The 26,745-nt window shown below is 35.9% G+C and overlaps 1 protein-coding gene across 3 annotated transcripts in view; it reads left to right on the forward strand.

Moving 5' to 3' along the window:
- Positions 1-26,745, forward strand: part of Adgrb3 (adhesion G protein-coupled receptor B3) — a 714,721-nt gene that overhangs the window by 360,676 nt on the left and 327,300 nt on the right. For all 3 annotated transcript variants that reach the window (XM_075980559.1, XM_075980557.1, XM_075980558.1), the window contains exons 13-15: positions 6,616-6,765; positions 7,592-7,667; positions 17,709-17,811. In XM_075980559.1, the coding sequence (XP_075836674.1) occupies positions 6,616-6,765; positions 7,592-7,667; positions 17,709-17,811 (329 nt within the window). The remainder of the gene's footprint in view (positions 1-6,615; positions 6,766-7,591; positions 7,668-17,708; positions 17,812-26,745) is intronic.

Here is a 26,745-nt window from a genome sequence, read left to right on the forward strand (position 1 = left end):
TATCTCGTTTTCATTTGATGGACATGCCAGTGTATTGTTGCCTCGGGCTGAATCTGTCCTTTGTTCTTAGTGAAAAGCAGAACAATGAAGCAGAGTACATTTGTTGTTAATATGCTAGAAGGAATCACACTGCACCAGGCAACACAAGGTTTGAATCCCCGTGATACCACTTATAACCTTGGCATCGGAGCTTAAACAGAGTCTGATTTTCTCCTTCGCAAAAAGGAAGGCCCTGATAATCACAGTGAAGATACTGACAATGATAATGACTCCTGAGTCAATTTGAATGTTAAATGAGATACCACATCTAAGGTTTCTGGATAAGTGGTGTGTTAAAAACAGTGTCTCGTCCAGAAGAGAACTTTGACAAATTCTCCATGAATGAATTAAGGAACGAATGGAAGGTGTCTATGTCAGTGTCCTAAGAACTGTCTATTAAGTGGCTGGAAAAGAACTGTCCTTCTTTTCTTCCTAGAGTCTCAGTGCTTTACTAAGGATTCAGCATTGCTATAAAAAATACAAACCACAAAGTTTTCAACTGCTAAGTCCTCAAATCTTGACCAGAAGTTCATGTCCAGGGGTCTGTTCTCTATGAATACTCTAACAAACCCCAAATGTATATCCTAGCATGTCCAGACAAAGCCCGCCTGCATACTCTCCTTGGAGTAACTCGGCAGATGAGTCTTTCACAGTCCTGAGCATTGTTTCCACAGGCAATTCCATTTTGATAACTGGATGATTTTCTAATATTGATGCACAAAAACACAGCTTGAAGGATCGTGAAAAATGAGGCAAACTTCAAATATGTCTGAGACGCAACACAGAGCCACAATGGAGAAGATAGTTTAAAAAAATAGCCTTTAAACAACATCTGTACTTCCTTATACATTTGGTCATGGCTACAAGGCTCCCTTGCCTGGATGTTTCCTCTAGAATGAGACTCACTACACTGAGCACTTAGGATCATGTTTGAAGTAGGGTTTTTCACGGGCTCTTTGCTGCTTGGGGTCTTAGCTGCCTTGGAAACCCTAAGCTTGTCATTCATGATATTTAGTCTCTTTATTAAAGCAGTAAATTTTTAAGCTGGATGATTTCCTAAACTCCCAAAAAGCAAAGAGGCAAAGTTGATTCCTTCTGGCAAAGTCAATCAGAAAGGAAGACAGAAAAAAAGAATGTAAGAAAATGAAAACGAAGAAAGGGATGTTATAGGTAAAATAAACCAGATAGAGTTCCTAAGACTCTTGCGCGCATCCCTGGATGCTGCACTTCTGCACCACCACTGGAACACTGCTTATTTCCCCTGCAGTTCCTGCCTGCAGGTGTATGAAGGCACTTACCATAAAACACTCAAGAAGAAATCCCTTGCCGGAGCTCACTTAAAAAACACAAAAATAATGTTGTAGCCAAAGTTAAATACTTTATTCCGACACATAACCAGCCATGTAGTAGCTTTCTTAAACTTAATTCCATGAAAATTGGCTCCCATAGTAATAGCCAACATGTCCATCGAAGCTCCTGTGATCTGGTGTAGTTCCCATGCCGTCATCTCTTAGCCCAGCGAGCTAGTTAGTGCTGGACCTATGCTACAGGAGTTGCTATTAAGGAACAGAATTTGTAAAATAAATGTGGAATTTGGAATTTGTCTTTATTGATACTTGTTGTTGCTTTTTATTTTTTTTTATATAACTTGAGGCATTGTATCATGTTTCTCGAGTTAGTCTCTAACTTGCTATGTAGTCCAGGAAGACTTTGAATTCCGATCCTACCGTTTCCACCTACCTTATGCTGGAATGAGAAGGAAGAAGCTCTACTCCCAGTTTATGTGTTGTGGGGGGATTATTCCAAGCATTTTGCATATGCTATGCAAACAACTGCAGACACTGAAATTTATCTTCCAAACTGGAACTTTTGAGATAGATAGTGACTTCTATTAATACCTACCACAAACTATAAAATGGTCTATGAAACTAAGAAATAATCAGAACCTGAGTCAAGGGCAAAAATGGGTTCCAAGGGTAAAACAGGCAGGTAGATGGCTGCGTTCTTTATTGGTCTTAGTTTGTCTGTTTTGCTCACCCCTACAACCTTGATCCATATACTTTTTCTCTCTTGCTCTCAATTGTTTTCTTTCCTCATGCCTTCTTTTTCTGTCTAATATTTGGGCTATTACATCAAATTTACTAACTCCAGTTTATATGTAGAACACACTCACAACAATGGTGAACAACAGAGTCTTCGTTCTCTTTCACTTCTACAAGGGCAAAGGGGAGAACTTTGTAATCTCCCAGATGAGTAAATTTTGCTTTGAAAAAGCAAAATGATCATGAAGGAAGAAATCCTATATACTTTTAGAATCATCTACAAAACTTCTCCGTGCTTCTGATGAGCAAAACTCTTAAAAGAAAGATAACTTTCTTCATCCATTCTTCCATTGAAGGGCATCTAGGTTGTTTCCAGATTCTGGCTATTACAAACAATGCTGCTATGAACACAGTTGAGCATATACTATTGTTGTATGATAGGGAGTGAGGTAAGCCAGACCCAAAAAGAGGAAAATGAGATGTACTCACTCATATTTGGTTTCTAGCCATAAATAAAGGACATTGAGCCTATAATTTGTGATCCTAGAGAAGCTAAATAAGAAGGAGAACCCAAAGAAAAACATCTAGGCATCCTCCTGAATATTAACCTTCATCAGGTGATGAAAGGAGACAGAGAGAGAGACCCACATTGGAGCACCGGACTGAAATCTCAAGGTCTAAATCAGGAGCAGAAGGAGAGAGAGCACGAGCAAGGAACTCAGGACCGCGAGGGGTGCACCCACACACTGAGACAATGGGGATGTTCTATTGGCAACTCACGAAGGCCAGCTGGCCTGGGTCTGAAAAAGCCTGGGATAAAACCGGACTTGCTGAACATAGCGGACAATGAGGACTACTGAGAAGTCAAGAACAATGGCAATGGGTTTTTGATCCTACTGCACGTACTGGCTTTGTGGGAGTCTAGGCAGTTTGGATGGAGGTGGGTGGTCCTTGGACTTCCCACAGGGCAGGGAACCCTGATTGCTCTTGGGCTGATGAGGGAGGGGGACTTGATTGGGGGAGGGGGAGGGAAATGGGAGGCAGTGGCGGGGAGGAGGCAGAAATCTTTAAAAAATAAATTTAAAAAAAAGAAAGAAAGATAATGAAAACCAAGACTCAGAGGGAGATGTGTTGGGGCAGGGGTACTGGGGAGCCCTGGAAGGAGCAAATGGAGGTGGAGATGATCAAGATATTGTAACATGTATAAAATCTGCCAAGAATAAATTTAATACTGTTTTAAAAAGTTAGGAATTGGGAAAAACATTTACACTGAACCGGGATCCTTTTAGAGTTTGACCAACAAAGGCACGATATTAAACTCAGTCTGGTGGCCTCACTCCATAGTTTACCATAACGAGTCACCTATTTTACTTTATAAGAAATTAAATCTAGTTTTATAATGACAGCACAGTCCTTTGAACTCAGGGCAATTCCTGGAGCATGGAATGTCTTTATCCAGAGACACCATATCCTTTCACGTTCCATCTAAACTCTGTAAGCTTTAAAAGCTAATATTGAGGAAAGTCTTTCTAACTGCTAGGTGCTTATGATGACTGAATTCATCAGCCAATTATTATAGAAACACAGTATCTAGTATGCATGTGTACTTTGTTTCTGTCTCGTTAGCCAAACCTATATGTTTACCAAGTGATAGTTTAATGATTTACTTTTTGGAGCTTACCTCCCTGGTAGTCACCCAATATGTGTTTCCCATTTGCTCAAAGACTAACTGGTTCCAGATTTATATAAGGGGTTTGAGCACTTAAACTCAGCAGAAAAGGGAAGGGTTTGGGGATTAGATTGATCCAAATGTCATACACAAGAACTTAAAAAGGGGAGAAAAAGACACCTTTGAGTTATTTTTGCTCTGTAGAAGGATGTTTTTTATTAACTATTTAGGGCTCAGGAACAACCAGAATGTCAGCTTTAAACACCCAACTTGGGGGGTTTAGGGTAAATATGTATAAATTAAAATACTTTATTGGTTTTTAAAACATATTAGTTTTAAACATTGTTAATTCAGAAACTAAAAACAGAACTCTATAACCTATTTAAATATCTTTTAAAATGGTTTTAGTAACCTTTTCATCATATTTTCAGAAAAAGTTAAGTGTAGTGAAGTGCTGCTCATGATAATTAGTTCAGTTTGACTGTATACACATATTAAAACATGATTTACTATCTAGATAAAATAGCTTAGCTTTATATTATAATAATATATACACATGTTTGTAAACTGCATGCCTAAGTGTAATGAATCATTCGATTTTTGTTTCTGTACTCTTCATGAAGAAGACTATGACATTTAGACTTGGGCACAAATTAGTGAATTTGACCTCTTTTTATATTTCTTTGTTGTATACTGTATTAGGAAGTACAATCTATTCTATATCATCATAATTTAACCACTAGAATACCTCTAATGAAAGACTGTGTTGTGTGGAGCAAAATGCATGCCTATATCACTAAATCAACTTACCTGCTCACAAACATGGTATTAATCCAACATTTACTCAGGGTAACATGATTTCAAGTGCAGACAAAAAGCCTCCATTAAACATTACTTGGTGTTAATTTTTACTTTTATGTGAATGTTCATAGAAATAAAGAAATGATTAGATTTCAGGACCCAGACATTTACTTCATGTATAATTTCCTTAATAATAGGAAATATGGGAAAGACAGCAGTCATGTCTTCTCATAAACTTTTGGATCATGCTAGTGAAATATGTATTTCTCTAAACTTCAAGGCAACTGAAGTTAGAGTCCAAGACTTTTAATGTAATTTTGAACATTAATAATTCAAGAGCCAAGGACAAATATTTTCCAACGTGTTGACTGTTTTTCTATACACAGCTGAAGTTTTGTGTCCTTGAACACATTTGAATGGGGTTATTTGTGGAAAGGAAAAGCATCTCGGTTTTAAAAATTAAAAAAGAAACTAAAATAATTATACTCGTTATTCAAAAAAGTGGCATTTAACATCCATAACTAATTTATGTCTTATCCAGTACCTTTTTTTCCCTTCAACATTTAGTTAGCAAATCCTTTTTAAGCTTAATATGTCAAATTGCAGGCCAAATGAAATTCCATCCTGTGCTGATAATGGATGTGTATAATAGCCACAAAGAGCTTTCATAAAGTATAATTTCACTGTGCACTGCCATAATACATAACCAATTTAATTTGAAACCAAGCCAGGGGTGCAGTAATATATTTATGCAACTAATATTGTTAAAAATCTTAATTTCATCCTCTCTTGTTTTAAATTACAAGTTCCTCTAGAATAAAATCCACTTAGGAAGCACCTAATGGTTTTTACTTTAGCTGTCCAGTTGTGCTAGCTTTTATAGTTTTCCCATCATCTTTCCGCTTATATTTTCCATGGGACACTTGAAGCATTAATGGAGAACATGCCTAGGCCTACATAAAATTTGCAAATTATATTTCTTAATTGTAAAATGTATATACTTTATAGTGCTTATGTATTCATCATCTTAAACCTTATTATATACATTATTGTAAATATAGGTTCATGTACTGTAAATGTAAATGTTACTATTACATAAAATAAATACACTTCTATTTCTAAAAAAATTATCACTTATATTTTTATCAACATGTATTGAAATATGTATTTCTAGGGGTTGAAGATAGCTCAGTGGTGAAGACCACTGACTGCTCTTCCATAGGACCTGGGTTCAATTGTCAACACCCGCCTGATGATCACTACAGCCCTAGGGGATCCAGTGCCCCCTCCAGGCCTCTGCATACACTGTACCCACATGGTATCCAGATATACATGCAGGAAAACACCCACACACATAAAATAAAAGTAAATAAATCAAAATTATTTTTTAAGCTTGTATTTCTAGTAGTAAAAAAACACAATTCCCAATATGAATATATATTTACATTTCTTGCAATTTTAGGGCAAAAGTCTTAAGGTTATATTGTGACCGATGTATCTGATATTTCTGTGTATGAAGTTGCCTTTGTAGTTGGTATCATTATTGGTACCATGGCGCACCACTTGGATTATGACAATGCTTTGTCTGAGTAATATGCATGTTTTATTGTCCATATCTTTATGGGATCTGCCTAAATCATAACCAGCTCTTTCTGACAATTACGTAAAGAAGACATACTCTGAAGCCAAGCTAATTTAAATACTTCAGCCTACCAGATGGGTATGCTGAACTTTTAATGGAAATGCGGGCTTCGAAGAGTTGCCATAGGGAACCAGTGTGAACAAGCAGTGTGGCTATGGCTGTTGTCACCTTAGGACACTCACAGCACCTTTGACCATCATTGTATGATTCCAAATTAAAACCAAAGAAAGCTAGTGGGAAATGAAAGCATCCCCACCCTGAAATAACAATGCTGTCTAATAAATACATGTGTTTTCATGCTCTGCGAACTGCACTTTACCTCGAAACTCAATTATGAGTATACTCAGAATTGATTTGATGAATTTGATTTCAGTGATATTAAGAGTAAGTTTTGTTGACAGTCTTCTTTCTTTTCCAAATAGTGGCTAGTATTCAGAAGCTTCCTGCAGCCTCTGTCCTAACAGACATCAACTTCCCCATGAAGGGTCGGAAAGGAATGGTGGACTGGGCAAGAAATTCAGAAGATCGAGTCGTTATCCCCAAAAGCATTTTTACTCCTGTGTCATCAAAAGGTAATGTGAGGAATAATATAAGCTGTGAACTAAACATTTCTGACCAGGTCACTAAGTAGATCATATATATCTTCATATATCACATAATATTGAATCTTTTATAAACATGTTTGTAAGCTAATTTTATAAATGTAAGCACTTGTCCTTGGCCTCTAAATCAACAGATTTACTTACAGAAGGGATTTATTAAAGTGGGGAAAATAGAACCACAAACTATTGACCTGAGCTTGGTGTGCTCATATTTCTCTACTAACAGTTTCAGGCCGAAATAAAGCACTTAAGCTTTAGATGTGGAAATGTGATTGCATTTTCTATTCAGTCACTGTTGTTTGTTTATGTCTCAACTTCAAATGCACTTTTATTTGCAGTTACTGTTTTGGCGAAAGTAACACATGGAAAGAAGGACTAACCTCTATTAATGTCTTAAGTGCCTTCTAATATTAGCTTCAAAAGAGGCACTGTGGTCTTAATTCTCACTTTGGTGATCCTGAACATACTCTTAATGATATATGACTATTTCCCCTAATATCATTGGGAATTGAAAAGCTTTTAATGGACTGGAAGAAGGTTCTAATCTTGGCTTTGTTAGAAAAAAAGATGGATACTGATTCAAAACCATCATAAACACTATTGTCTACAACTACGTGGGCAAGGTGATGGGGCTAACTTACTGTAGGCACGACTAAGACTGAATGAATTTCTGGCACATGTCTTTATCTTTGCCTTTGAACAAGTATTGAAATGAGCTAGTGATTAATGGATCAAAGTTTTTATGGTTGTGTTTTTCTGTGGTTTTACTAATAGTTTTCCACTTTATTCTTTCTAGAATTGGATGAGTCGTCTGTATTCGTTCTTGGAGCAGTCCTGTATAAAAACTTAGACCTCATTTTACCCACTTTGAGGTAAGCTACAAAGGAATGAGCTGTTGTAATCTTTGTAATTTGTTTTAAATGTGATTATAGTTCACTCTCTGAAATAGTCAAGATAGCTTTACTAATACAAAGGGCTTCTCAAAGGAAATAGAAAAGAGCACTTTAATGAATAGGTTATTAGCATATTATGTATTTCAAAACAACTACCAAGACAATTTTGGTATCTGATTAAAGTCCCACTAGTCTTTTGTAACTAATCATGACTTGCCTGAAAATTAGAAAGTAAAGAATTAAAAAAAAAAATCCTCACCACCCTCTAATAGAATGGGTCATTGTAAAATTCATCTGTCTTCTTCTTTTCTTTGTACTTAATGATGCTTTTCTCTGTATTATAGGAAATTAGAGAATCATGGTCATGGGAAATATGGTCTTGTTCTTCATTTGCACAAGATAGTTTGCTTAAAACTAAAATTTCAATTACAGCTACATTAAGAAAAAAATGCTTCTCGATCAGAGACTATTTTTGGAAGAAATCCATCTATTTTTTATCTCAGATATTAAAAAAAGTTCAATTAATAATTCCACCAACATTCATCCCTGTGTTCTAGTGTCTCACCCACTTTATTAAATTGTACAGAGAATATCATTTGCATTTATTTGCATAGTGATCTTATTACTCAGGGTGACTTACTTCCTGACAGCACCTCATGCTCAAGGATGGAGACCAAGTTTTATTTTGGTTAACACAGCCAAACTTACTTTGAGCTCTCCCCGCATACCCTCATAAATAAAGCCTTATGTTTTTTGGGAGGATAACATATGAATAATGTGTACAGTTTTATCAGAGGCGTAGCAAACAGTCTAATAAATAAAAACAATTAGAGTTTAAGCCAGCCAAAAATGGCCTCCTAACATGATAGCAGACACAGGTTATTATTCTTTGCAGACATTCTATCTGCTCATTACTAACATAGGTGGTGGGTCATGATTGATGTGTGGTCTCTCCCTCTCTCCCAAACACAGAGACCCTTCTCTGGATTGAATTTGGACTTGCTCATTTGGGTAGATTTGAGTTGGGTTGTGCTCTGTTAAAAAAAAATATTTTGAAACTACTAAGTTTATTCTAAGCCTTTCAACTGGCTTTGTATCTATAGCTACAGTTTTAAAAAATAAAAAAAAAAAACCCAAGGCCTATAAAGGTCAAAGAAAGCAATGTTTCTCAAGGTTTAAAGTGCCCAGAAAAAAAAAGTTAGATTCTTATTACCAAAGAGAGTTCATTTTATCACATTTATCACTGAAGAATTCTCATCTAGACACTAACAGGTGACTTGTTTTAAAAGCTTGAGCATTTTAAAAAGCTTCCAAAGCTTCTCTAGTCGCTCAGTAATTTACTTCATCTGCCTTCAGCTCAACTTTAAATAGAAACCCTTCACGGATGATGCTTTTACTCTTTGCTGCTGAGATCTATAGGGAATACAAAATAAATATCCAACATAAGAAACTGGAGGGATTAATTCCTTGATTGTTATGATCATTTCATTCCTAAAAAGGCCAACATAGTTGCACGGTTAATCCTGTTCTTAATAATATAATTAAATATTATCTCACGTACAATGAGGAAGAGACATAGTTCCGTTTCAGAAATCAATATAGTCAAAAAAATTGGAAATTTGTCTAGGGATGTGCCATTTTTGCAAAAGAAAAAAATTATGGTTCAAATTTTGTTAACTTGTGGCAAAGACAGTTGTTTCTTATGATGTATAAATGGAGTCCATAAGTTATTAAGTGAATGGAACAGAGATTCATCTGGAAGGCTGGCTATCCTAACCTACTCGTGATCCAGATGGATTCATCTAGGCCCTGGGGCAAGTTTCTGTGCTTTTATATGTAAAATATGGGAGTTGTTTTAAAGTTTCTTTTCAACTTCAAGCATTCTTCTTTATTGTAGAAGGTAACTATATTTTCTGTAGACTGAAGACCTTTGTTACCTTTGTGTAAGAGTTTGAAGTAAATGACAAGTACAAAGTCACAGGCAGATAAAGAGATAATGTGTTTTTCTGCACAATTGATTGACTGTAGATTATAATAAAGACTGCATATTTAAAAATGACTGGAAGAAAGGATTTGGAATGTTCTCTTCACAAAGTATTTGTGTTTTTAAATGATCAATATGTCAATTATTCTGTTAGAACATTACACATGTAAACAATATTGAAATGTCTCCTGTTCCTCATAAATCCGTACAGTTATGTCGAGTAGAAGTGTTTAGATGCTAAGCATTACTTGTAGTTATCAGTAAGTGACTGTAGGAGACAGTTTGTGTCAATCGTTATCCAGAAGTGAAGTTCATAGAATGCTTGGGATGAGACATCTGCTTAAGTGCTCTTTGAATGGAAAAATGCTAGTGTTTAGTTTTCATTTTTAGTTGTTTAATGTCTGAAATATATACACTAAGCACTCACAGTGCTATTATTCCACGTTTGAAAATTTTTTTTTCAGATATGTAAAATGAACTGTTACAGTCTCAGAATTTTGTAATTTGGTATAATTATTTTCTAACAAAACTAGGAATTATGAAATATGGCAAGCTATAATGTTTCAAATAAACATCATTAAGAATGTTTCCTTCATCATAGAACATAGATTAAATTTGCATGTTCTTTTTAAATTTATATAGTTTTTTTCCCTCTTGCCTTCATGTGCACGCCACTCTTCTTCTGTCTATGATTTTGTTTTGCTGTTGGGCTGTCTCCCTCTTTAAAATTGAGAAATTTCACAGCTAGTGAGATGGCTCAGCCTGGAAGCAGTCCTGATGACCTGAGTTTGAACTGTGATGAGGAGAAGAGGAGGGATACCTGAAAACTGTCCTTAGACCTCTGCACAGATGCTGTGGCATGTTCTCTCTCTCTCTCTCTCTCTCTCTCTCTCTCTCTCTCTCTCTCTCTCTCTCTCTCACACACACACACACACACACACACACACACACACACCCAAACACATACACACAATGAATAAAACCTTTTTTTCCACAACTAAAATTTAATATTGAGACAGTTTGAATGGTTCCTTCAAATAAAGGAAGTATGCTCCAATTGAGTCTATATTATATAGGTGCTGGTTTTTGCACCCTACTCTTATCCTTTTTTAAGACAATTTCTTTTAGCTAAAAGTTGTTAGACAATTCATATAGGTATAATGGTTCAGTACTATAATTCTATCTTACAACAGACAAGGGCAAGAGGATTGAGAGTTTGAAGACACTCTGGGCCACATAGCACAGCTCTGAGTCACAAAATAGGCATGTTTCTTTTCTCTTGTGTGTCCCAGGAGAGGACTACAGGTGGGCAATCTTGGGTTGCCATGCTGGTAACAGTCTGGGTTAGCATGACCAAGGCCTAGATTTTCCATTTCTTCACCCCTTTCTGGGAGGCTGGAAGGTTAAATCTGTCAACCTAGACTACAGGGTCAATTGAGGAGCTGCGAAGCTGTGCATAGTCCCTACTAACATCCAAAACTTCATGTCTATGGCCTGGCTAGCTCAGAAACTGCTGTAGAAAGTTTATATCATGCTGTTATGTTTTTTAGAGGCCAAGTTGGCAATGCCAAGAAACTAAGAAATATTATTTCCTTGATGTTGCCACTCTACTTCTAAAAATTTATCTTAAGAAAACTATGTCTAAGAAAAAAGCAATAGTCTATCCAGCATACATCAAGCCACAGATTCTACAAAGAGTTGTAAACAATCATTTAATTGATCAGACTCCAAGTTTTTTGAGGAAACCATGACTCCTGAGTATGTGAAGAGTGGTAAGACATAGGGAAATGAAAGCATGTACTTAATGCATTTTAATGTTTATATTAACATGTGAAATAACAAAAGGAGTCTAACTAGGATTTTATTAAATTCCTTTTTATTAATTTTTATTAATGTTATTTTATTACGGATTTATTAAATTGCATTGCAGTATTAAAATGCTATAAAATGGCTGGTGGATGTCTCAGCAGTTAAGATCACATGCCACTCTTTTCAGGACTGGAGACTGATTCCTGCACTGAAGCCTGGTGGCTCATAACTATCATAACTCAAGATCCGGGACTCTGTTGCTTTCTTTTGGTCTCTGAAAGCTCTGCACTTGTGTGCACAAACCCACATGCAGACAGACACATACAACATAATTTAATAAAAGAATAAAATAGTAAAATAAAGTGTTAAATTTTTCTGCATGAAATAAATAAAATGCAAGAGAAAAAATACAGAAGAATGAAGAGCTACAATGTTCTCAGAAATCATAGACAATTATCTTCGAGAAAAGAAATTAAACACAAATGGGAAGAGAATCTGGAGAAATGCCTCAGAGGTTAAGAGCACTGATTGCTCTTCCAGAGGACCTGAGTTCAGTTACCAGCAACCACATGGTGGCTCACAGCCATCTATAATGAGATCTGTTGCCCTCTTCTGGCCTGCAGACATACATGCCAGCGGCACATTGTATGCTTAAGAAACAAGCGGGAAGAGAAAATTATCAAAATACTAGTAGAAATAATAGAAACAAAGATGATCACTTTTACTCTGAAGTTTTCAGAAAAGAGCTTGAACTGTCAGCTTCTTCAGGAAAGAAAACTCCACAGTTTTCAGTCCTAACCTATGAATCATCGTACTTAATTCTCAGTGTGCAAAGAAATGTTTTCATTTTATGAGATTTTGAATCTTTCTTTGTTCCATCATAGAGACATGTAATCTTAAATTTATCCTTGGTACCAAATTGACATGACTGGTTGTGTAAAATAATGTAGTACTGCATTATGCATAAAAGTCTCGCCTTCATTTAGCCATGCCTGTTAAAACAGAACATACATCCTGGATCATTAGCATTTTTGAAAATCTAAGTTCTGTATCTGTTAGAAAACCAAACTTGAAATCAAGTCTATCACCTCACCCACTCCACCAAGACTACAACTTCCACAACTGAGTTTCTAATTTGTAACTTCTAAGCAAACCACCTACCATCTGATTTTAACTTAATTTGTGTTTGTAGAGTCACTTATTTTGTCATATTTTATGTGCATGGGTGTTTGGCATGCATGCGTGGCTGTGCACTATGTATGTGCATGTAGCCTGCAGAGGTTAGAAGGGGACTGTTAATGCACAGGAACTGGAGTTGTGAGCCACCACCTGGGAGCTTGAATTGAACCTTCTGCTAGAGCGCCCAGTGATTCTAACTGCTAATCATCTCTCCAGCCCAATTTATTTTTCTTTCTTTCTTTCTTTTTTGGTTTTTCAAGACAGAATTTCTATGTGCCACAGCCCTACATGTCCTGGAACTAGCTCTTGTAGACCAGGCTGGCCTCAAACTCACAGAGATCTGCCTATCTCTGCCTCTCCAGTACTGGGATTAAAGGCATGTGTCACCACTTCCTGGCTTCCCTGGTTGTAATTTAAAAGCAAATATATTTATCTTATCCTGATGAAGTCCTGTATGAAGACCAGTATGCCAAGTTTTCTGTTGTATTTTGGTTTGTCCAAATTAGGGGTCTTAATTAAAGTCATTATAAAAGTCTTCATTTTTAAATGGACATGAATAGTAAGTGTAAAAATTAACAATGACTAGAAATTTTGATAATTATCAATAAACAGCTACTGTTTTTTCATATTATTTTGGGCTATATTTTGCCTGTGTGATCTATTTTGCTGTTCCCTTCACCTGATTTTTGATTACACTACATTAAATTTTGTGGTAAAAAATATAACATGAAAATTTCCATCATAAATGTTTTAAATGTCTGACATTGTAGCTAACTATGTCCACCTGTGGTATAGCAGGGCTCTAGGTTTTCTATCTTGAAAAACTGAGGAACTGCTCTTTCAATCTACTTCAATTTAAGGATTGGAGTTGGCTTTTTAAAAAAAATGTTCCAAGAATTTTCCAGTGTAGCCATCTAACCTTGAGATTTCACAGCTGATAATATTTAAAATTATCATTTCTAATCAAATCTTCTTACTAGTTTCATATTTTATGCAATATATTTTACATGTGCATTGTATACATATAGTATATATACATGAACAAGTGTACATATAATATACTATTCCACATATTTGTGCATATATATATTTCATTGTACTTATATAGATCTATAACCAAAGATCTTTGCCAATAATAATTTCTTCATGATTTAGTCTTGGAAGACTACACATATCCAAGAATTGACCTATTTTGTACAGGGTGTATTATTTGTTGGCACAAAATAATGGCTCATAGAAATTGTGATCTTCATTTCTTCTGCTGCCAGATGAAATATTTCCTCCTTCATTTCTGAATTTTATTATTAGAGACCATTTTTCTTTAAAATATATTCAGTTAAGAGATTGTAAGTTGTGTTGATATTATAGAATACATCTCTTAGTTTTGTTGATTTTTATATTTTCAATTTCAGTTCCTATTGACATTTCCAAACATTCTTCCAGGTCTAAATTTGTGTGTTTTTTTCACTTGATGTCTTCCTTCTTTTATGTTTACTCTTCTAAATTTACCTCTTAGTACTGTTCTTACTGCATCTCCTAAGTTTGGTTTATGTTTTACTTTTATTTACCTTAAGGAATTTTCTAGTATCACTTGTGATTTCTTCCTTAACCACTAGTAGTTTGAGTGTGCATTAATTTCTTACATATTTGCATGTCTTGTTTTGCAGTTGATTTTCAGTTTAATGTTGGTATAACTTCAATCATTTCCATTTTATTATGACCAATTATATAGTCTCATGGAGAATGCTCGTAGAGCATTCACAATAATCTGTGATTTTCTGAAGTCGCATTGAGTGTCCCATGCCTGTTAGGAAGGATTAATCACACTTTTGCTGTCTGTAGGAATAAGTTGACTCTCCTTTGAGTGAATACCAGTGAGAATCTCAAGGACAGGGAAGGACTTTATTACTTTAGTCATGAAATCCATTTGGCTGTAAGATATGCTTTCTTAGCAATGTATACCACTGTGCAACTGGCCAGGAAGCATTAGGAGATCACAAAGCCTGACGTGGCACATCAGAAGCCAACTATTCACTTATGCAAATTATAATAAATTGATGGAATAAATTAAAGCCAACTTTGCACAATGTATACATTTTTAAAAAGGAGACACTGCATAATGTAATCTGCTCATTTTTTCTTTACTAGGCATCTTACTGTGATATTGACATTACAGTCTAAATAAACATAGTAAACATAGTTAAAAGATTGTTTTCTTTTGAATGTGTTTTGAGCATAAACATCTATCAGACGTAATGAAAACAAAAATATGTAAATGTTAGTAGCTATTCTTGCTCTCCCTGGACTTCAGTCTTCTGGAAGGTCTGCTGGATGATAAAATCAACCTGTGCATATTCCTGTGTGATGCGTAGAGCAAATGGATAATCACACATATGAGACAGGTATGCCCATAAGTGTAGCTTGACACACACAATTTTTCAAATAAATTCAAATATGCTATAATACCCACACTGTATCAAAGTTGTAACTCAGACACCCTTTTCTAGCACCCTTTCAGCAGACCATTCCCCAAGTTACTGAGGAACCTGACTCTGTACAAAGGTCATCATGGCCTTATTTGCCATGGCTCATCATCTGCATTCTCAAACACAAAGAGAATTCAGGAATATCTTGCCAAAAACATCAAACTCCTACATTAAATACCCATTTTTCAGTAGCTTAGTCGCTTACATAGATTGCAAATGATTCAAATACATCCCGATTTGAAAAAAAAAAAACTAACATAAATGTAAGGACCGCCGTGCTTTGTGTTCTATCAGTAACGGGAAGAATTATTCTAAGCAGAACAAGAGTAAAGGAATTTAATGGATCCATCCGTACTTTATTTCCAAGAAACTAAATAAGTGCTCACACAGCTTCGGGCAAGCTCAGGCCTGAGAAACTTTCCTACGGGGATCATGCAGTGTTGTTCTCTGGCAGTGAAGCACATGGTCCTCCAGAATCCATTCTAAGGTGTTCACTCACCTGATGCTCTGGCAGATTTCAGTTTCCATTAATTCTCACCAGAACCCATGGTAACTTCTACCCACAAAGAAACCACCATTGGCAAAGGGAAGTCTTGAATTGTTATCACTTGGTTTTATAGCCTTTCAAACACGGTTTGCCTTTAATCAATATGTTCAATGAAACGGAATAATTAACCAGCTCTCCCTGTTTGCAATCACTTTTCTCAATAGGAAAATAAAATATATTAATGGTATGGTTTTGTTTTTGTTTTCTTTTTTCTTCCCATACTACTTTCTACCACACTAGATGCCTTCTTGAGTGTTTAAGAATTTTTCAGAATTCATTGTGTGCAATACTAAATGTATGATAAAAGAGTTAAAATCGTATCCTATATAGAGTATGCTCCTTCTCCCTCTGTTATAAAACAGTCTAGCATTCACTGGTGGTGAAAATGTGCATCAAATAGCATAAATAGAAAAGTTACCTCCAAAGAGAAGCATTGGATGTTGCTTCACCTTATCACAATTCAAGAATTCCAACAATGCAGCCACTGCAGAAAACAAAGCGACTCATACATTTACAACATAAACAAGCAGTTCCCAGGGACTTGCCCAAGACATTAAAATATAGATCCACCGAAAGGATACATCACAATTATTCCTAATAGCCACCCATGAATACGTATAAATGCTGAATTACCAAAAGTGACTCAAAGTTAGCTTATTGAATTGTTGAATCCATAAATTATAGTATAGCTGACTTGTGATCTGAATTTCAAAAATGGACTGTGAATTGAGTCAAACACAAAAGTCTGTGTGCTATAATGGCAGAAAAGTGAGATTTACAGGAATAGCACATCTGTGCTTCTCTAAGACCGGGGAAAAGTGGGATCATCTGCAAAGGAGTCAAGGACACGGCTAAGCGTCAGAAAGAGATGATCTCGTTTAATAGATGGTAGTCCTCACATGGTAAAATGCAGAGGCATTAAAGTCTATAGTTGAGATTGGGTGAAGTTTAAATGCTACCTTGGCAAACAAACAATTTTTTTTAAAAAATGAACTCATGTGTAATACATACATAAATTCTCTAAAATAGAATTTGTCTGCTAGAAGAACACATGATTTATTTCAGACCATCAATGAGGAATGAATAGACTTATTTCTTCAAAATGTGAGAAACTACAGTTAAATTTTTAAGCTTATGAATAGTAGATGCTCTATAACATTTATGTGTTTTATATAAAGTATCTATATGATTTTCTCTTTTTGGTATTATTCTCTATTTGGTATTATTGGTTTATTGAGACAGGGATTCTCTGTATAGCTCTGGTTGTCCTCAAACTCACAGAAATCTTCCTGCTTCTGCTGCCTGTGTGCTGGGATTAAAGGCATCTGTCACTATTGCCCAGCTGTTGATAATTTTCTAGTTATGTATATGAATAAATACAAAGTCTTTGAAAGTGAGTGTTACTTGGCAAGGTATTTCAGAAGAGATGTTTCTTAGAATTGAGAACATTGCATTAAAGTTCTGCAAGCTTTCTCTCTATATCACATTATAGTTTTTTTTTCCATCTTCATGCATTTGGAAGAAGTAAGCACACACACACACACACACACACACACACACACACACACACACACAAAGCTCACAAACTCAAAAAAACAACTGCCTCAGCAGCACTTGGCAAGAATATTTGGTCTCCTGAAGAATAATGCTGTGAGGTCTTCCTCAAGATAAATGAGTTATACTCAATCATAGGTTGCCTGATGGTTTCAACTTATTGTTTATTTTTGTTGTGAATAAACTGTATTTAAGTACTCAGAAGGTTGCTGGTATTGTTGTTTCTTTCCTCTTTTCTGCATATGAAAGGATTAAATGCCTTTAGTTTGCCCCCAGAATTTCTAGTCTGAGAGAGCTTGTTCGTAAGAGTGCATTGACTGCATCTTTCTCTGAATAATTAGCCTGTGTCTATGCTTTTCCTGGGGATGCATTACTTAATGTCATCCCAACAGGTATGGAGTGGCATGAAAGAAAGTTTCCATCAATCTTTTCTCTTTTTAATCATTATTATTCTGTTTCAGAAATTATACTGTCGTGAATTCTAAAATCATCGTGGTCACAATCAGGCCTGAACCCAAAACAACTGATTCATTTTTGGAGATAGAGCTAGCTCACTTGGCGAATGTAAGTATCATGTCATTGACATTGAGTTGCTTACAGAATTGCCCAAGAATGGGGTTAATAATCATTATTTTTACCAATAATACTAAGGCACATTTTTCTGTCTTTCTATAATCACAAATTAATTTATTCATTATAAACATGTTTAAAAGCAGACAACCATGTAATTCTATGCTTTCATTCATGATAAAACTGTCTTCAGTTTATCCAAGAGGATAATTAGTAAATTGTTCATTTTTCTGAGCATGCATGTTTACTGAATTCTTGTTATGTCTTGGGAGTCAGAATGCAAATAAGAATCTATCTTACTATGTAGTGGGGAAGTGATATGGATCTAAAATTCATTAGCAATAAAAACTATGAACAATTCCAAGGTGGGGAATTAACTTACAGAATATTATGTTTCAGTATTGAAGGTAATGAGACCGGCAATATGGCTTAGTGGTTAAGAGCACTGCCTGGTCTTTCTATGGATTCAGGTTTAATTCCCAGCATCGACAAGGCAGCTCACAATATGGAACTCAAGTTCCAAGGGTTCTGATGCCCTCTTCTGGTCATCTTGGCCACAAGGATCCCATAAGATGTACAAGCATACATGCAGGCAAAACACCCATAAAGTAATTTTTTTTAATTGATCTAATATATAGGGTGGCATGTAAAAGTGCTAATACTTACAGTTTCAATCTTTTCACTCTTACAGTTAGGTTGAGTAAGGAATTGTTCATCTTTTCTGGGTGCCCTAGCAGTCTGAATTAGGACTTCAAGCCAGCATGACCAGAGTCTTTGCCTAAATCAATCCAGCTGCAGCTGAGTCTTGCAACTGGGTCTTATTCAGCCTGGCATAGATGTAAAATTACTTCCTATCATGTCCACATTTAATTAAATAATTAAACAGTGAATTGATTAGGGCAAGAAGTGTAGTTCCTGTCAAGACCATCCTAATAATGCCATTGCCCCTCCTATATTAAAAAGACCATCACAGAGTTGTATGGTATTATTTTGTTTTTATTTTACTGTTCCTTGCAATGTTTCTAAGAAGGCAATTTTTGAGGTAAAGAAAACAGTGATTGAATTGTTTTCTCAAGTTCATGTAATTAGTGAAGAAGAGAGTTTACATCCACTCCCTTTGGGCTACAAAACTCAGATGTTTCTGCTATTGTGTAATTTCTAATTTCCCCCAGAAATCGGCCTTAGTTTTATAGATAGAAATAATCATCTTTCCTGAGAACATTATCATAAGAGGCCGCAGGCTTCGGGACTGTTTAATGAAACTGCAAATCTTTCTGTAATGGCTTTCCAACATTGTAATTAATATTTAAACTATTAGATCTTTCCTACTTTCGATGACATGTGACCAAGCTAAAGATTTATCCTTAGTATCCCCTTCTCTGCATTACTGAAAACAGGGAGAGACCCAGTGGCTTTTTAATAAGAAACTTATTTGTTCATGTGTTCTAACTTTGCTGAGATTTTATCTGTTTTGTTTGTTCTTATCCTTTCGTGTAGACACACTGTATAGTTATAGGCAGTAAAGCATCAGAGATGTTATTTGCAGTGTAATTCTAAGACGACCAGATAAGCAGAGCAGCATTAGAAAATGTATTTTGCTTCTTATGCAAAAGATGCTAAAGAAATGTATTCTGGTGAATAGAAAAAGAACAATCACACACAAAAAAAAGTTTTAATGAAACAGTCTTTACTGTTTACTTTTCTCAACTCTGAACAAGTACTCCACAAGACAATTTCAGCAAGGAATGATTTATTTTGCCTCTTGGGTTTAGAGGGTTTGGGCCCAAGTTGTATGACCCCAGGAGCTTGAGCAGAGTGGTGAGAGTTAGGGTCGAAGCTATTCTTCCCTTCTTGGTGGGCAGGAAGTTTTGAGAGAAGCTGGTTTCCATGTATAACCTTCAAAGGCACAGCCCCCTCAGACCTACCTCTTCCTACTAGATCTGTCCTTTGGAAGGGTCTGTATCATCCCACTGGCTGACTTAAGTGTTAATACATGAGCTTGTGAGGGACATTTCATATTAAAACCATAGCACACTCTTGTAACTTTACCAAGGTTTATTTAAATGAACGTGTTCTCCTCCTGCCCGTTCACACCACCTCCCAATTTACTCAGAAGATCTTACCTATTTCCCCTTCCCAGGGGCTCCCATGTATGTCTCTCTTAGGGTCCTGCTTGTTACCTAGCTTCTCATACCTAACTTATGAGTAAATGTATATCATGTCCAGATGGTTGAGTTGGGGGAAGGGACAGAGAGGAAGAGCAAGGAAAGAGATATCTTGATAGTGGGAGCCATTAGAGGGTTAGGGAGAAATCTGGTGCTAGGGAAACTCCCAGGAATTTACAAGGATGACCCCAGATAAGAGTCTTAGCAATCACTGAGAGGGTGCCTTCCTCTGTAATCAGATTGATGACCACTCTAATTGTCATCATAGAATCTTTATCCAGTAATTTGTGGAAGCAGATGCAGAAATACACTCTGTCGAGCTTCCAGAGTCCAGTTGAAGAGGAGGAGAAGAAATTATATGAGCAAAGGAGTCAAGATCATGATGCAGAAATCCACAGAGACAGTTGACCCAAGCTAGTGGGAGCTCAATGACTTTGGACTAATAGCTAGGGAACCTGCATAGGACTGAACTAGGCCCTCTGCATGTGGGTGACATTTCTGTAACTTGGGCCATCTATGGGGACACTGGTATTGGAACCAGGATTTTCCCCAGTGCAAGAACTTGCTCTTTGGAGCCCATTCTCATTGGAGGGATACCTTGCTAGCCTAGATACAGGGGGGAGGAGCTTGGTCCCGCCTCAGCTTGATATGCCAGACTTTTTTGACTCTCCAGGGGAGGCCTAACCCTTTTTGAGGAGTAAATGGGTGGTTGGTATGTAAAATGAAAAAAATTAAAAATTAATATATATATATATATATATATATATATATATATATATATATATATATATATATAAAATGAACATGTTTGTTATATGAGTCAAAAATTTCTGCAAACATATTTTAGTTGGGTGTTTTTTAATAAAGTAGACCATATATAAAAATATTGTCTATATATGGGAAATAGTTTCGATTATAAACAACTTTTATTATGCACCATCAAGATCCTATAGTGACATGAAAATCAACATAGAAATATTTCACTTAGAAATAATTCAGTGTATTTTAAAATATTTTAAGTAATTGTGTTGATCGCATTCCACCCAAAAATTTTTCATTGAATAGATTCCAATTTCTGAAGGCAGTGTAACAAATATATAGCAAGCATTGAAAAATGAAATGAAGAGAGAATAGGAAGCTGTAGAGCTTACTAAACACAGGGGGGGGGGGCATGATTTGATGTCCTTCTGACCTTTAGTTTTGATGAGTACATTTTCAAACATGACTCTGACTTGCACTTCTAGACTTGTGCTTCTGTGGACAATTCTGTTTTTACAGGCCTTTGGGCTTATAGTTTTGAATTTTTAACTTTTATTGCATTTACATTTGTATTATCACCAAAATTTGGTTTTGAAAAATATTTTATTCTTCACTGAAGAAAAGAGTACGTGACTGATTTACTGAATACCTTGATATTTATTGCCAATCATATACTAGCATCTCATATACTGATATTAGTTTTTTTCCATTAAAGAGGTAATGAAATAGCCTATGTGAAACATTGAAATCTCAGAACATAACAAAATGAGTTTTAATGTGAACACTGAAGCAAATAAGCTAAGGCTTCTTAATAGACACACATCTGTATATTCACTGATTTTATCTTTGCAATTGAACTATTTTTAATATAAAAAACTACAGTGGCACATCTGTGTGTATATATACGTCTTACATATATGCATGGCTATTATATATATATATATATATATATATATATATATATATATATATATCGATTTTCGTATAGCTATAGTATCTGCTGCCCTGTTCTGTGCTGAGCAAAGAATAACAACTTACACATGGGACGTGCTTCGTGTGTCATGTGAATAAAACAGAGAGATGGGAATTGCATGTTATAGTGAGTCTAGGGAAAAGCCTATTAACATTTATAAATGAAACTGCCCTTTTAAAAAGCTTTTTCACAAATAGCATTTATAGTATGTTAAACGTAATAGGGCCCTTGGGAACCCATAGGAACAGGAAATAGAATATGGAACCATGCCATTCCAAATGCTATTTAGCAAAGTAAATTGCCGCTCTAACTAGCAGAGTCACTAATGAGCGGTGCACTATTCACCGTTCACTTGCTCAGAGTTGAGGCTTCACTCCCACGAGCTATAAAGGAAAAGTTTCTGATGCTTAATGTTTAGACATAGCAATTCCTTGCTTTTAAGTATTATCAATGTTGGTTTTCCCAGAAAGACATTTGTATTGCATATCACTGTTGTTGTTAAGAATTAAACTTTTACATATACAATTTTTTTAATTCGATGAGATATATCTGAGGATAATCATTTTGTTGAAAATAACTACTGAGATTTAAATAAGGACAGTAGCTTGAATCTATATATACACAAAAGTTGATACACATACACTCACTCTGACTGTTTGTTGGATGATAATCTAGACCTACTGTGTCTTTCCAAGGTAGATGGCACCCTTGCATTTAAAAATAAGTTAGAAGGCACTGTAGCTATGTCATGTTTCAATTTTGCAAGTCTGAAAATTTACTGCTTTTTCAAATAAAATATAACTATGTAATTATTTCTGTTAGGATTGAAATATGCTTCTGAATCTTCCTGGTTTGTGATCTAATCTTTAAAAAGCAAAAAAAAAAAAAACAAAAAAATCAATACTATAGGTAGGATGCTACTGTTTCTGTTTATCAATGCTGAGAAGCAAATTATCAGAGTTATTTGGAGTTCCTGAAGTAGATATATATGTAAATTCTTACAGGAATATGGCTTGTACGTTTTACTTCCTTTACCATATTCGTGTATATAACACATCAGACTTACAAATGATAAAATTTGATATATGTGTATGAATGTAAATTGATCACAAACCATATCATTTTTAAATTATAGAGGGAAACATGGTGTAAATGTTCAGTGCTTTCTTCCATTGATAAGCATAAGAAACAACAAAATAAAATCCCAGCATGCAATAGTAATTTCATGATTATCAAAGTTGATAAGTGTTGAAAATCATTTCCCCATTGCAATATATGAATCCATGATTTTCACAAATGCCACTTTTTCAACTGTTTTTTCTTCCTAACTTTTGTCTATTTGGAAGAAATTTCTGATATTTTGCCTGATTAAAACTCTTGATGATTATTTTGTTGGAAAATCTTGAAATGCTAACCAGACAAGGATATAGATGCTCTGCCAATAGCTAAAAGCAAGATAAAAGTTGTTCCCTAATTACTTCTTTGACTTATAGTTTCTATTTCTCAACATGAGAAAGAGTCCTCCTCATATTTCCCATGTAGTTTACTTCTTATCTACAATGTTTACTTATTATTTCATGAAAATATTTTAGAATAATTGTCCTATTTTTGAAGCAAGGATCAGCAATTTTTTCTTTGAAGTGGCAGATAGTAAATGGCAGGTAGTACATGGATGCCTAATTAGTTTTGTCACATGTATTCAGTTATGCTAGCATATTTTGAAAACAGCCACAGGAAATGCATAAATAAATATTTATATCTACATATATAAATAAAATATGTAAATAGATATGTCTCTATCCTGATAAAATTTTATTTATAAAAATAGCTAGTAGGCCAGGTTGAGCTTCTGTGTGGGAAGCAGAATAAGGCTGTATTGCATGAGTTCTAATTGGTCTTTTTAAGAAAAACCCAGAGCCAGATATCGGGGTAAATGCTAAAAGATCAGAGAGACAAAGGAGCAAGTCACAGCCATCTCTTACCTTGTTAACCTGTCAGCCAGAAAAGAGTAAAGCTACTGTCTCCTCCCACTTTAGATGCCTCTCTCTGCACAACCATAGGACTTCTGTCTGTCTGTACAGATCTCCAGACCTCTATGTTAACTAGTGACTAGCTCTGCTCTCTGATCTTCAGGCAAGCTTTATTTGTTAGAGCACAAACAAGATACCAACAAAAGGACCTTTTAAAATTGCCAGCTCCTTCTCTCCTAGAGCCTGTAAATGTGTTCTATTACATGTCATATGAGACTTCAGTGTGATTGTATATCCAAACCCATGTCTTATGTATGTACATTTATAATATGTGTATGTTCAAAGTGAATGTTGTTAAGTGATTGAACATAGAGACTTTGCGATTAGGTAGTTGTCCCAGGTCTTCAGAATAGGTTGGGTTTAATTAAATGAGCCATTGGTTGTAAAGAACTTTTCCCAGATGTGGTCAAACAAAAGCAATGTAAGAAGGCCTCAACTTGTCACTGCTATCACTGAAGGCAAAGAAAGCAGCCCAAAGTCCAGATGTGGTCTCAGAAACTGATATCAACCCTTTGTTGCTAACTAACAAGTGGGACCTCAGTCCTACAACTGGAAGGAACTATAATGAACTCACCCAGGTTCATTATAAAGGGATGCAGGCCTACCAACACTTTGATTTTGATCATGTAAAATTCTTAAGCAGAAATGTGTCTTTTTTTTTTTTTACTTGACTCAAGTTAGAATTATCTGGGAAGAGGAACCTTGAATGAGGAAATGTCATCAGATAACGTCCAGGCAAGTTTGTAGTACATTTTCTTGATTAATGATTGATATTGTAGGGCCCAGTTTAATATGGTCTATGCCTGGGCAGGTGGTCTTGGATTGTGTGAGAAAGCAGGGTGAGCAAGCCATGCAGCAGGTCAGTGAGCAGTGTTCTTCCATGACCCATGCTTCAGTTCTTGACTCTAAATTCCTACCTTTGCTTCCTGCTCTGACTTCCCTTCCAACCCCAACTTGTTTTTAGTCACAGTGTTTATCACAATAATAGTAACTAAATTAAAATAAAACCCAACTGACTTTTGATCTGTGGAAACTGTGACATTCTAAATCCATGTTGTTTTGAGCTGCTATATTTGTGGTAATGTGTTCACAAAGCAGTCAAAAGTTAATAGAGCCTGCATTGGAGCACTAGTTATAAGAGGAAGGTAATCTACACTTCACATTGAGAATATCATTCATAGTCAACTGGACTAAAGCACACCCCTCTCTCCTATAAAAATCACTGTTTTCTAGAGGACATCTTTCCTTGACTCTCGTATTAGCCTGTAGGAACATCATTAAAGAAATCATCAGACATGGAGAGTGGTCAAGGTAAGATGGTGAGGGGTAATGGAAACAATTGAAGGATGTCATGAGACAGCATCACCTAGACATGCACAAAACGCTAATGAAGACATCCTGAAATCCGTACTTACGCTATGTTCCTGTAGCAACTTCGCTGAACTTCTCTGTGGGCAGAGGATAGACTGCCCTGCTGCTATGCAAATTACCTTCTTTGATGAAAAATGAAACCGGTGTTTCTCTGTGGCTATAAGGATAAGTATTTAGAACAAATTAGGAATTATACTGAATTTTAGAAAGTAATGGTAGTATATTTTCCTCTTGAGTTCTCTGACCTCTCCAGGCACAGGTAGATGACTAGGCTTATAGTATCAGGCATGATTCCCCCGGGTGAAACTAAACTCAGAAACTCTAGCCTGTGTGTGAGTCTATGTTTCTTGCATGTGTATATTGTGTATTTGTGTGTGCTCTCGTGTGTGTTGTATTTGTATTTGTGTGTGCTTAATTTGTTTCTTGTTTTGCACTGAAGATTGAACAGAGGCTCTTACACATTAAATATGTTCTCTACCAGGTTATTTTTACCTAAGGCCTTATTTTAAATTTAGAAAATGAAGAAAAGATAGTAGTATCTGTTGAGTAGTCTCTCATTCACACTGAAGAACTTGGTATCTGTGGCATCACTAAATGTGACAGAAAGAATCACTCTAGAACATCTGACTCAGAGCCCTAGAAATGTTAAAGTTGTCACTGTCCTTCCTTGTGTCCCTTCTTTGTGTCTTCAGCTATTTATGTCCACATCTGTTTACTTGCATTGCTTCCACAGGCTAAGGCTGTTTTGATTCGAGAGGCTATGAAAAGTGCTAAAGTTAAGACAGGCAATTTCCTGTGACGTCTACAGCTTCCGACTATGAACCTTTGGAAGTCTGGATGATAACAGACCAGCCAGCTTGTTCCTGGGGAACACAACCCCCTATTTGCTGGTTCTTAGTCTCACAGATAAATAATAATAATAATTAAAACTTAAAATAAGTAAATAAAACACATTCAAAAAGAAGTTCTAATTCAGTTTTATTGTTGATTTGGAGAAGAGCAGCAAAGGAAGACTATTAATGCCAGAATCTGCAAGAGGAAGGGAAACAGACAGGAGGAAGAGAAAAAGCCAGACATTTTGAGTTCCAGATAAATTTTGCAAACACTTCCATGTAGTTGAGGAGCTTAGAAGAGAATAGTATCATAAGCACCAGGGCACTCAGGCTTAGGCTTTGACTAGTATCCAAACAGAGGATCTGTAAAAAGCAAAAGGAGAAGTACTGCTTTTCAAGGTGTAAGTTCCTCATAGCAGTGAGGATCTGCAGGCAGCTGCACTGAGAAAGGGCTCTCTTGTGTGTCCAAACCCACACTTCATGAGGAGAGAGTTATTCCTCCTCGCCATGCCTTCAGGAAAATCAGCTGTCTGCAAGGGTGCTCCCCTGACAGTTTATTGCAATCTTATAATTTTGTGGGCTGTTTAGAATGCCATGTCCCCGACAGGACCAGGCTATGAGTCATATCTCATTCATTAGACCAAACTTGTACAACATAAATTTTGTTTGCTTGCTTGCTTTTTATTTTGATTTGGTTTCCAAGACAGGGTTTCTCTGTGTAGCTCTAGCTGTCCTAGAACTCACTCTGTAGATCAGTCTAGCGTCGAACTCACAGATCCGCCTGCCTCTGCCTTCCC

The sequence above is a fragment of the Microtus pennsylvanicus genome, chromosome 7, assembly GCF_037038515.1.
Source record: "Microtus pennsylvanicus isolate mMicPen1 chromosome 7, mMicPen1.hap1, whole genome shotgun sequence".
Lineage (NCBI taxonomy): Eukaryota > Metazoa > Chordata > Mammalia > Rodentia > Cricetidae > Microtus > Microtus pennsylvanicus.